This window comes from Solanum stenotomum, chromosome 3 (genome assembly GCF_019186545.1).
Source record: "Solanum stenotomum isolate F172 chromosome 3, ASM1918654v1, whole genome shotgun sequence".
Classification (NCBI taxonomy): domain Eukaryota; kingdom Viridiplantae; phylum Streptophyta; class Magnoliopsida; order Solanales; family Solanaceae; genus Solanum; species Solanum stenotomum.
This window is the reverse complement of record NC_064284.1, coordinates 66,804,497-66,817,622: the sequence shown is the minus strand read 5'-3', so window position 1 is coordinate 66,817,622 and position 13,126 is coordinate 66,804,497. Positions and strand designations below refer to the sequence as shown.

The 13,126-nt window shown below is 36.6% G+C and overlaps 1 protein-coding gene across 1 annotated transcript in view; it reads left to right on the top strand.

Moving 5' to 3' along the window:
* LOC125859905 (uncharacterized protein At3g06530) overlaps positions 1-12,679 on the top strand; it is a 29,593-nt gene extending 16,914 nt beyond the window's left edge. Inside the window, exons 23-39 of the mRNA XM_049539757.1 lie at positions 236-311; positions 391-564; positions 659-730; positions 856-960; positions 2,091-2,180; positions 3,112-3,323; positions 3,451-3,652; positions 3,735-3,917; positions 4,190-4,285; positions 4,403-4,470; positions 4,545-4,896; positions 5,728-5,943; positions 6,345-7,025; positions 7,122-7,531; positions 8,297-8,552; positions 11,155-11,325; positions 12,082-12,679. Coding sequence (XP_049395714.1) covers positions 236-311; positions 391-564; positions 659-730; positions 856-960; positions 2,091-2,180; positions 3,112-3,323; positions 3,451-3,652; positions 3,735-3,917; positions 4,190-4,285; positions 4,403-4,470; positions 4,545-4,896; positions 5,728-5,943; positions 6,345-7,025; positions 7,122-7,531; positions 8,297-8,552; positions 11,155-11,325; positions 12,082-12,312 — 3,595 coding nt within the window. The 3' untranslated portion in view covers positions 12,313-12,679. The remainder of the gene's footprint in view (positions 1-235; positions 312-390; positions 565-658; positions 731-855; positions 961-2,090; positions 2,181-3,111; positions 3,324-3,450; positions 3,653-3,734; positions 3,918-4,189; positions 4,286-4,402; positions 4,471-4,544; positions 4,897-5,727; positions 5,944-6,344; positions 7,026-7,121; positions 7,532-8,296; positions 8,553-11,154; positions 11,326-12,081) is intronic.
* Positions 12,680-13,126: the final 447 nt, after the last annotated feature.

Below are 13,126 nucleotides of genomic sequence, written 5' to 3'. Positions count from 1 at the left end.
TTGACATGGAAAATGTCATTTCTAGTCTCTTTTTCGGTGCTAGGCGAGGTTTCTTATTATTTTTCAATCTTTTCTGCTAGGTAATCTAGGATAAGTAATGTTATTTGACGCGAGGCTTGTTGAAAGGATTGTTATTCTTGCAGATATATCAGATGTCAACATCATCTTATGTACAGTCTTCATTGTTTTTGAAATATGTTGGCATAATGGAGGTTACTTAAATTTGCTTTCACAGATTTGATCAGACAACTAAAGAAGAAATCCTGGCTTCCTTGATAGATTCTGTCCTTAGATTTTCTGCATATGCAAAGGTTGGCCTTCTCGATATGTTTATACATGCAATGTTTGTTTTTGTTTGACCTTTGTTGAACTGTCAAAATTTGTATACAGCTAAAGATTTTGTCGTTGCTCAAAGGCGTGGGGCATACGGTTCTACGTGTTAATGGTATTGAATCATTAATGCTTGATCTTCTTGATAGACGCCAGAAGTATCATATTGGGTTTGACAAATCATGCCATAAGTTGTCACACGTTGAAGTCACCATTCTTTGTATTCTACTGGAGGTAAAATTATAAAATATGTAAATCCCTTATATTAGTTCTTATTATGTTTATCTAAGCTTCTCAATAATTTGACTTGGATTGTCATTGTTCATAGTTGTGTATAAAGCCTTCTACTACAACTATTGGTGACCTTGAGGTCTTGGACCCTGTATTAAAAGCCTTGCAGGTTAGTTGGCCTTCATTCTGTACCCTCCCACCTTTTGAACATGTACCAATATAAATTTCAATACTATGATGAATCATAACCTTCTGAGAAATGTACTGATAATATGCCATACTTTCTGGTCCTAGGTCAGTGATGTGTTGTCCGGAGACCCTGCTATTCTGAAGCCTTGTATGACTGTCCTTGGGGATCTTAGCAATTCCTTCTATGCAAGCCTGAAGACTGAGACTCAGGTTAATGACTGGGCATTTATTACCTTGCTCAATGTGCAAAGATTGATCTGAAGCAGTTTTTCTCCTCACTTATTTTATAGTGGATTTTTGACATCGCTGAGCTAAAGGACTTTGATGTTAACAAGAATAAACAAGAGCTGATTGACGTGATAATAATACTCCAATACTTCCTTAATTATACATTTTCTAATAATTGGCTACTCTCTCTCTCTCTCTCTATATATATATATATATATATATACATATATATATATATATATATATATATATTTCATTTGGCTATTTTGCATATATGAAGTCTGTTGTTTCGGTTATCTGTTTCTGTGTGTCCATGTACCTGATGTATACCTGATAAAGTACTTGAGCTTCCTGAGCTTGGATTCAGGGAAAATTTATGCCATGTATACAATCTGGGAACTTTCATAGAGTCTAGAGAGTATTTTAAAGGCTTACATGTGGTAACTGCATTGTAAGCCTGCTTAGGTTAAACTTCTTTCTGTTTCTGTAGGTCCACTGAGCTGCCAACATAAGCTTTATAATGCAGCACCATTTTCTTAGTGTCTATAGCATGTAGTTGGCCTCTTCAAGTCAGCTTCCTTTAGATCAGGATAAGAAGGCTATAGAAAAAGTTGATTTCTGGCATTCTCTTGTTCTTGTGGAAAAGATAGAATAAACGTTTAAGCGGTAGAAAGTTCTCTGTCACCCATAAATTCTATCCTCAATTCCATAGGTTCTATTCTCAATTGCTTAATGATAAAAATATTCTTGTCATAGGTTTTCCTATTTTATGCTGTCTTGTCTTCTTGCTTCTCATGCTGTCTTAGCTTTTTTTTTCTGCTTCTGCTACTACTAAATTCTTTAATACGTAGGTGGTGCGTGGATGCCTGACAGGACAATGTATCTCTATTATCAATTTCTTAATAATTGGATGCTTCACTCTTCATACTATCTGAACTTCTTTTTTTTTTTTTTTATATGAATGTTATCTAGACTTCTTTGATTACTTTGCTGCTATTCTCATTCTTCTTTTTGTGAGTAGAGTGCATGAACTTGAATTTCTTCTTTTAACTAAGTATTTTTCCTGAAAACTTGTATTTGTGAATGTCATTGATCATGGTTTGAACTTTCAGGATCTTGTCTTTCGGCATCTTGTGCTCTTGTTTCGCAGTGCCAACGGGGATATACAAAAAGCCACAAGAGAAGCCTTGCTTCGCATTAATGTATGTTCCTAACTTTCTTCTCATCTGATATGCAGTGATTATTCACTGTCTAAGCATGTTCCAAGTTCCAGAACATCTAGCACCAATTTACATGTATTTGTTATAAGAAGTCTATGTGAAACTAATATAGCTCATTGAAATGAGCAAAATTGTGTCTAGAGTGTTCTCTGAGTTATAAATCATTCTTTTGCCTACACACATACTCACTCTTTGTGCTCTGTGTCTATATCTAATCTGAAGCACATACGTGACAAGTTAGTTGGTTGTATCCAAAACACATAGGTGAGAAACCTTGCAGTAATAAACAATAGACTTTGGAATCTGTCCGTGCGTTCACGTGCAGATCATTCCAATAATGCTAGAGTGCATTTCGCTTTGATCTGGAACTTGCAAAAATTTAAGGCTTTCATATTGTCTTTACGCTCTAGCTTATGTTCAACACTAATTACCAATTGCAGTTGAGAAAACCATACAAGTCCATACGCCCTAAGTTGTGTATCATGTGCTAGGGAGGTAGTGAAACAAAGTCACATCTCTTTCTAGATTGTGAATGTATTGGACTGTGTTCACTCAATTGGTTCGGTTTTTGGTACTCAGTCCAGTTTATTTGATTGTCAGTGTTTGGTTCTGTTTTTCTTTCTCAGGTTGATTTTCTTGATTCAGTGTCCCATTATGGGGATCAAGTATTCTTGCTTAAATTTGAAATTTTTTTATAAATACATAAAATCATTGTCTTATGGTAAAAGAAAATCCACATTGTTTTACTGACCTGGTGAACCTCAATGGTATAAATATCTGGATTTAAAAAAAAATCCTTGTACTCTCTAAATCGCTCTTTTAGTGGGGAGGAATAGCACAGAATGCTGTTCTTGGACAAGGGAGTCATTCCTCCAAATAAAGCTAGTGGTGACTGACTTAATTTTTCTTCCAGATCACTTGCTCGATTGTTAGTCGGATGCTTGGTTTCATTTGTGAGCAGAAAGTTTGGTCAAATGGGTCAAAGCAAGAAAAGAAAAGAAAGAAAAGAAGTGCCTGCAATAATCGTGATGTTTGCCTTGATATTATTCCGGGAGGTGGAAATGTTGTTGCTTTTGTTGGTTCTCTGCTTGATGTGTTGCTGTTGAAAAAAGACATGGAAAACAGGTCAGTTGGACTTGTCATGCTACCATCTTATTGACTTGTCCACGATTAGTGCAGCAATATGACTAACCTGTGCCTATAGATACCCTTGTTTTTTGACTATTGATGATATCAATTAATCATTTTGTAGAGGTTCTCTCATTTGTCCCTTGTTCAAGCTTCTTCAAAATGCCTTCATTGATAATGAGTGGATTCATGTGGCTGCCAACCAGAGTGATTTACATTATCATTCTTCATCTGGAAACTCTCAAATCATTGCTGATGCCGCTGTTCACATCCAACAAGAGTTGCTCCTTATCTTGGAAGACATTACTGCTAGTGTCACATCTGAGGTTTTATTAGGGGGCCTTTTTGTTTAAATATACTGAGTTATTTTGGGTTTCCTTATCCACATTTACTTATACATTTTGTCAGGATAAAAATTCTATGAACTTTGATGTGGAGCTCCTCATTAAGTGTGCCCGTTCTGCAAGCAATATGGTCACACGCAATCAAATTTTCTCATTGTTATCTGCTATTTCCAGAGCTAAGCCAGATGAAGTTTTAGACCATATCTTGGAAATTCTTGTTGTCATTGGGGAATCTGCTGTCACTCAGGTCTTTCTTTGAGCATATGAATTTTTTTCCTTTTCCTTTTGCCGCTCTTTGTTTTTCAGTACTCCTGTGTTGCGATAACTGTTTTGAATTTATGCGTCAAATTTGACTAGTGATAATTGAACACCATGTCACACAAGTCACATATCAGTCTGCATGTTGAAACTAGAAGTTCCAACAATTTAAAAATTGAACACTGCATTTATGGTATTGAGTGTGTATATTTATGTCATCTCTACCGAGAGATTTTACATCTTTAAGTTCTCTTTCTACAGTGGGACAGCAATTTTCAACATATATATGAGGACCTCATATCTGCGGTTGTACCATGTTGGTTGTCTAAAACTGACAGTGCAGACGCGTTGCTTCAGGTAATATGGGCAGCATCCCCCTTACAATAATAAAATAAAAAATACGGACATCATCCACTAATAGATGCCATAACTCATGGAACTTTGTACTGATGCTGTAAATCTTTACTTCTCCAGATCTTTGTAAGTATTCTGCCTCAGGTCTCTGAACACCAGAGGATTTCAATGATTGTGCACGTTTTGAGGTATAGAATTCAAATTTTGAGCTGTAATATGTTCTCTGGCTGCATCATTTTTCTTTAATACGATTCTCCTGCAGGCATCTGGGTGAAAGTGTTAGTTTAGGATCATTGCTCTACCTCCTATTTCGTTCGCTAGTTGCGAGAAACTGCTCCTCCTTGTGTGACAGAAGTGATCCATCTTTCAGTTACTCAATTTCCCTCATAACTACGCAGTGGGAATATTTATTCGCTGTAGATTTGTTGGAAAAATATTCGTGTACAGTATGGCTTCCCTCAATTTTGCTTCTTCTTCAGCAAATAGTAGTTAGCGACAGTGATGCAAAACTCTTCATGGAGCAGCTAGTTGCAATGCATTTCATCTCAAACAAACTCCAAGATCCTGAAATTGCTTTTAAGTTTGATTCAGGGGAAGATTCAGACAACATTCAGGTTTGTATGCGTTGTCATTTCTTTTGAACTACTGTTTAGTAAATGTATGATAGTTATCCTGATCACTTGAAAGATGAATAGTGCATGAGTGCTTCATAATGTGAGGAATGATCCTCTTTTTTTTATTTATTTATTTATTTATGAAGTAGTGAGGAATGATCCTCTTCTTGTATTCTTACATCAAACTTTTTCTGGTTTGTATGCAAATGGATATTTTATTCTGTCCAACAGCCTTCTCTTTTCTTTGGTATCCTTGTAATAATATATTTTGGGTTCATATGCAGATAATTGTTTTATGATCTTGCTTACCATCCTATGATAAGTTTTTCGAATTTCATTTGCGATCTTGATCTAATATCCAGCAAAACATGGAGTAATCCAGAAATTTTAGGAGTGCCTTTAAAGCTTTTCTACAAAATCACAATATTTCTTGCTTGTGCTTGGCTGTATAGTAATATAAATACTTGCAGTTACTTGTCTTTTTCTGTTTGTTATTGTGACATACACGAACTGCTCCTTTTGTTGCTTTCCATAGTTGGAGATTTTCTTTGCATGACACCATGCCTTATGTTCTAACCTAATAATACTCTTGAGTTTCTTTCCCTAATTGGGTCCTTCAAGATTTGTCTTTTAAACCAAACTTCTGAAATGACGACTAAATTCTAGCTTTCTATAGATGTATGATTGCAGTGACTCAACTTATACAGAGATAAAATGCCTTTAATACTGAGAATTGATCATTTAAATGGCATGACGACTTTTGCTACTGTTTTTTCTTGTGCATTTGCATAATTCTTTTCTTTAACCCATTTAATTCTATTGCTGGTGCAGCTGACAGTTGGGGTAATCATGAAGGAAATTGTTCGTCATCTCCAACTTGTTGACTCCAAAAGAAAGCAGATAGGTGTTCTTTCTGTTTTCCGGAAGGAGCTAAAGGAATATATGAATACTGTTTTAAGTGCTGTTACGAAACGACTTACACCCTCTGTATACTTCAAAGCAATTGTTCAATTGCTGGGTCATGTAGATAAATGTGTGAGAAGAAAGGTAATGTAGACACTTATCCTTGCCATTGTTATTCAGAAAGTTATTTACACTTGTGACACCTGCTATCTTTGGGAGCTTAAGCACCTCACACGTCTTTCATGGTGCATTTGATAAAGCTGTTAGTTTTACACTTCTCAATTTTTTTTCTTTCTCTAACAACAACAACAACATACCCAGTGAAATTTTCTTTCTTTCTCTATGTGACTAAATTTAAAACAATTTCAGCATTTGGGCCTATTTCCTGTTGGAAATTGTCTAGTCGATGCACTCTCATTCTTTGAAAAAAATGTGTGTGAGCATGTGGCATATGAAAGAGATCTTGTTGGAAATTTTCCTGTTAAGCTATTTTGGTGTTACTTCAGTTTTATTGTGGTGATACTGTTTTTGTTTTTTATAAACAGGCTCTTGGAACTTTGTCTGAGACAGTGAAGGATACTGGGTTTGTTGGCTTAAAGCATGAAAAGAGGGGTCCAGCTTTGAGTTCAAGAATTTCGTGGTTTCATCTGGACGAGAATTCTTTGCAATCACTGGACACTTTGTGTCTTGAGATATTAAAATTAGTTAACTCACAGAGTGAATCAAGTAGTTCTTTGAAACTGGCAGCAGTGTCAACGCTGGAAGTTTTAGCAAACAGGTTTCCTTCAGATAATTCAGTATTTAGTGCATGCTTAGATTCTGTTAGTAAAAGCATCTGTACGGACAATTCTGCCCTGTCTTCTAGTTGCCTTCGTACAGCTGGTGCCTTGATTAATGTGCTAGGACCAAAGGCGCTCCCTCAGCTACCTTTTGTCATGGAAGGCATGATTAAGCAATCTCACAATGATTTGTCAACTGTAACAGCAGAAACCAAACCAACTGATGGTGATGCTTCCACAGTTTCATCAATTCAGAATGATTCTGTCTTGATGTCTATTTTGCTCGCCCTAGAGGCAGTTGTAAACAAGCTTGGTGGCTTTTTAAATCCATATCTTGGTGATATTTTGGAACTTATGTTATTGAAGCCTCAGTACACTTCCACGTCAGAACTAAAACTGAAGCTGAAAGCTGATTCTGTACGAAAGCTAATCGCTGAAAGAGTCCCTGTAAGTTTCATCTAGTGCATATCTTCGTATGGTATGATTTATATGTGCAGTACTTTGAATGTTACTATGAACTCCTTCTACTCCTTGATTGAGCAGGTTCGTCTTTTACTTTCTCCATTGCTGAGGGTATATTCTGATGCAATTACGTGTGGGGATTCTAGTGTATCGGTTGCTTTTGAAATGATACAAAACCTTGTGGCTGCTATGGATAGATCATCGGTTGGTGCGTATCATGTAAGAATTTTTGACGTATGCTTACAAGGTCTTGACCTGCGTCGTCAGCACCCTGCTGCTGTTAAAAATGTTGATGCTGTCGAGAAGAATGTCATCAATACGGTGGTGGCGCTTACCATGAAACTTACAGAGAAAATGTTCAAACCTCTTTTCATGAGGAGTATTGAATGGTCAGAGTCGATCGTTGAAGAAAATGAAAATGTAGGGACCAAAAGTATAGATCGATCTATTGCCTTCTATGGCTTGGTTAACAGTCTAGCTGACAGCCAAAGGTGAGTCATCAGCATCTTTTTTTTTCTTTTCCAAATCCATTTTTACTTGGTCTTGTGATTTGATCTAGTTATGAGACACAGCCAGTACAATTTTGCGAGTTGTTGTAGATCTCATGTGGATAAAAACTTGGAATGGTTGAAATATCCGGGACCAGATACTGAGCGACACTGTATCATTCAGTGGAGGCATTTGGCATACCACCTAATCCTATTCCCCTCCCCCCTCCCAAGCACTTTTGATAGGTGAAGGTGGTGCTTTTGCTTAGACTTCGGTCGTAGGCTCAGAAATTTCAGCAACTCATTATAAGAGGTGTTCTACAAACTGAGACTGATACCTGAAATAGTAGTTTTAGCTGACGGGCTACAAGGTTCAGTTTGTTTTTTGACCGCCCACCACAAGCTTAGGATGCCAGGAGAACTCTGCCATTGTTAGGCATTCATCCATGCTAAAGTTGTTTTTATGATTCTACACTCTTCTGTGTTTCTTTTCCTTTCTTTCATTGCGCTAGTCTTTCCCTCTCTGAGGCACCAATAGGCGTGGAACTCCTTGTTTATTATATCATCCTGGATCCTATGTGAATTTTTTCTGGTTGAGCAACTATCTCGGGAAAAAAAAAAAAGATTATTGCAACTGCACTCTTATAAAGCTAATGCTTATTTTCTAGGAAAAGTTTGAGATTATTGCAACCATACTCTTAAAGTGATGCTTATTTGTTGGAATATTTCAGAGAGAACTAGAATATTATTGTTTATGTTTCACCTCAGGTCGTTGTTTGTACCAAATTTCAAGCACTTGCTTGATGGCTGTGTGAGACATCTCATGGATGCTGAAGATGCAGGATCAGCTCTAAAGCACAAGAAGAAAAAGGCGAAGCTTCAGGAAAGCAACAGCAAGAAGGATACCGATCGTGGTTTGTCCATTGGTTTGTGGCATCTGAGAGCTTTGATTTTGTCCTCCCTGCATAAATCTTTCCTGTATGACACTGGGACACTGAAGTTTCTAGACTCAGCAAATTTTCAGGCAAGTTGTACTCCCTATACCTTTTCTCTATTAATTTGCATATTTGAGAAGCTTATCATTATTCGTTTACTGTTCGATCGGTAAAACAAGTTGTTTTTCATTCTTGATAATATGTGATATTCTTCTCTTACCATTTTCCATCTGTTTCATTTTCTGCCTATACGTTTATGTAGGGGGGACCTCAATGAATAAGTTTGTTTTCTATTGCAAAGTACGTCCTTATTCAACACATGAATGCCACTAATGTTGATAGATTATCCCTTGGTTTTGTGTTTGTAAGCTAGCTTCACTTATTATTGGGAGTATGGATTGCTCAGTCTTAATTGTCAGCTGCTTGCTTAATACACCCAGATCGACTTTCTATGACAGAATGAAAAACAGTGCCTTCAATCTGGCTTGTCGCATGATTACTTTGTTTTATGAGGATTTAGTCAGGTGTGTAGGGCGGGGGTTGACGCATGTAAATACAAGCGGTGTCATCCAACGCTGCTTTGGTCTCTGAAAAAAATCACTTGTATGAAGGTAAATAATATGCAGAATATAATATAAGATAAATAGACAGTGATGACACCAACCCCCTGACCATATCTTGGTTTTTAAACTTTTAGTGTCATCAAACTACAAATGGCAACAAGACTTGATCCCTGGACTTCTCCTTCAAAAAGAAGAAACTCTTCCAACTAAGCAAAGATCCATTTGGATTAGATTTCTGCAATAGATCTGATGATCTGTGACCCTTAACAATCAAATTGGAACCTGCAAACATTAACAATTAATCCGTTCTATCGTTGGATTATATAATCAAAACTTAAAATCCTATCTTCAAAAAAACTTCATTTACCAATTTCAGTCGTCCTAAACTTTTCTATAATTTGCAATTTTTTAGGTAATCAAACATACTACGTGCTACTCTTTTCATTTGTGAATTCTCTTAATATTTTTTGTCCTTGTTCTTTTTAGTTTGAATTTCTTGAAATTATTCGCCGTTGTAGTTTGAATAGTTGGAAATATTTATGGCACTAGATGCAAGGCTGCTGGCTTTTGCTGTAATGACTCTTAAATTTGTCTTTTGTTGAGATATTAGCTCTTTCCTCTTTCTTCTCTATCATTCAACATGTGTCTCAAACTCAATGTGAGAAATCTCATTTGAGTTTGCTTCTTTTTAAACATAAAAATAGTGTGTCGAAATAGAGTAGAATCACTAAAATAAAAACTCTGTTGAATTTTTTCAAGTGACCAACTGCACAATAGAAGATTGTGCTTCTTGCACTACTCAAGCATACTCATATAAAACAAAAAAAGAAATAGCATTGAAATCGATTGTTATTGACCAATCAGAATTGCCATCCAGGATCTATTATTGCCTCAAAATGTCCAACATATATACATTTTTTTGAAATAGATGTCCAATATATCTACATTGTTGGACCAAAATCTATAATCTGACCTCTGTCACCCAAAAAAGAGGTATAGTGTTGAAAATCCCAGCAATAAATGATCATTGTAGCTTGAATTGGTGGAACAATGACCAAACGTTCCAGGTGTAGAGGAAGGTGTTGGTCGCTCTAGAGAGGAAAGAGTAGGTCGTTGTAGAGAGGGATGTCTCTGGTCACTGGATAAGAAAAGACGTGAATAATCATAAAATGGAGCCCATATGGTCGCCGAAGAGATAAGCGACATTAGGTTGCTTGAAAAGAAAGGAAAAAAGAAGAAGCTAGTTTTATGCTTTGCGGAAGCTATTTTTTAGTCTCTTCCAAGACTGTAGGGGTTTTGGTACTATGCGAAAAAGTATAGAAGAAGAATTCTCCCATGGGTTTAGTTGAAGTGGCAAAGGTTGAGGGACTCGTGACTTGAGTCGCACCTTCGAGCCCTGCGCATGCGAGGTAAGCCTAGTATTTAAACGGAGAAGGTATTGAGCGGGTCCGTTATCCCCGAGTTTCGAAAGCTAGGGTTGGTTCTGGATGTATTTCTCAGTCATCCAAAAAGAAGTATAACGAAGAATTCTTGTGGACTTCATTAATAGTGTTCAGGAATAGATGTTGGGGTTGCATACAAAACCGACATAATCATTTTTATGCCTAATAAGCTAAGTTAAATTATGCAGTTAAATACATCATATCTTAACATATCCTATAGCATATCTTGTTATTTTTTCTTACTCAACAATGAATCTTGATTTGCAAACTTGGGGATATGTTCTGTTAAAGTTCTACAACTTTTTTTTTTTTTTGACAAAGGTATGTGGGTTAGGGTGGCTGGGGGATTCATGAGTATCTCCTGTTTGTTACAAATCTAACTGAAACAGAGGTTTATCGTAAATGTCAGAGTAGGTACTTTAGTTGGGTGATGTCAGTGGTTATTTGTTTCTTCCAACATTGTTTGTCTTAATTTTGATTTATGATTTTGCTGGATGTAAGTTGCTCTGCATACAAGCAAAAATTGAAAATGTGATTGGTCATATAAGGTGTAAAAAGTGTGTTGTACTCAATAAAGGTTGTATGAGCAGAAGTAAGGTTCTTGTAGCTGTACAGATGAAAGTGCCATAAGAATTTCCAACTGTTTTGTAGTTCCCTCATTCGACTGACATTCTGTGTTTCATTAGGTTCTTTTAAAACCGATAGTGTCGCAGCTTGTAACAGACCCACCAGTTGCGCTGATGCAATACCCCAATGTGCCATCAGTGGAAGAAGTTGATGATTTATTAGTTGCATGTGTTGGTCGGATGGCTGTAACTGCTGGTTCTGACCTCCTCTGGAAGCCGCTAAACCATGAGGTGACTACTAAATTTACTTTTACAACGTTTATTGCTTACTATTATGTATTTTCAGTTTTATGATCACAGTGGATAAATTCCTGAGATTAAATATGTTTCATGTATATTTATCTGTATAAGCTCCTACCATAATGACTCCCCTGGAATCTCTCTGTTGAGGAGAATGAGATGAACTATAGATTCTGTGTATGATTTCTTGTTGTCCTCTCCAAGCCGATATCTAAGATCAATTCGGTACTTCTTTTAATGAACTCTGCTGAGCTAAGTGGGTTGTATCATGTCAGTTGGGCCGCTATAAGATACAATTTTTTCTTCTATGCAATTTGTTTGAACTAATGGCATCCAAAATCTTATTCTTCATTTGGTTAGTTCATTTATCGCATTTGAGAATAATACTAAACACAATATGAAGGGCAAGGTAAACCCATGCTTCTATGTTGTGGGAGTTACCAAATGAATTTGAGTCTGCCTGCCCATCCTGGCAAGATTTTACATATAGTTTCTCAATTCTGTTTAATCATCAAATTCTCCTCTTCATTGCAATTTGCACCTGATTCATTACTAGTTGTGACCTTGCCAAATTGGATAAATGCATGAAGTTGTAGTTGTTTATTTTTTGGCGTTTATCAATTTACACGCCTTCTACCCTACCTGTGTCTCTTCCCACTTAGATCATTCATTTGCTCTTTTGATGTTCTTCAAAAGCCATGTAGTTTTTCAATAAAGAGATTTTGACTGCTCACACTCTCTATACAGGTGCTGATGCAAACTCGTAGTGAGAAGTTGCGCTCTCGAATTCTGGGTTTGAGAATTGTCAAGTATATGGTGGAGAATCTGAAAGAAGAATATCTGGTCTTATTGGCCGAGACCATTCCCTTCCTTGGGGAGCTGCTTGAAGATGTTGAGCTTCCTGTCAAGTCTCTTGCACAAGAAATTCTCAAGGAGATGGAATCGATGAGTGGTGAAAGCTTACGGCAATATCTCTGAACTTAATTGTGAATCTATAGAAGCCTCTTCCTCAAGGGTGTGTAGCGCAGAGATTTTGCCTTCTGAGGCCTTCTTGTTTTGAAAGGTAATGAGCACCTTGCAGCATTCTTCCCTTCCTAGCCCGAAATACGGAGATATCAGGGCACATATACAGCACTTGGCAGGACCGGACAAACTGGACACTCATCGTGGGACTATTCCATGTTTTCCCTACTTAAGAGTTGTGCACAGAGCTCGGAAATCTGAGAGTATTGGCGATAGTTTTGTAGCTGATTATTTAGGACCTTTGTAGCATAGAAAGAATAGCCTCTTGTTGAGATGTATATACATGGTGTGGCCTTACCTCTTTTTCTCCTGTAGATGGAAGGCAATTTTGTTCAATTGGAAAGAGAACAGTGTATTCTGCTGTTGTCAACAGTTAAAAGTATTTATCTAAGCTCATAGCAAGAGAAGTCGTTATTGTTTTGCTAGCCTAAACGGTCACCATTTATATTTGAACCATAATTTTGATGTTAAAAGTTAAATGAATGGCTACAAATTCTCATTATAAATTTACTTTTTGATGTTGCTATATCTAGTGTATTCACAATCTCTATGTTCTACCAAATTAAGAAATCATAAATAAGAAGGGTGTTTTTACTAATTAACCTATTTTTACTTTTTAATACAATCTATGTATGTTTATCCATCAGTAACAAAGATCATTAATGCAGGAATATTTGTGGACGTTACTGTATTTGTACTTAAAAAAAGAATTGATTTGATTTAAGGGTAAAATAATTTTTAAAATTAATTCTATCTTGATTCGTAAATT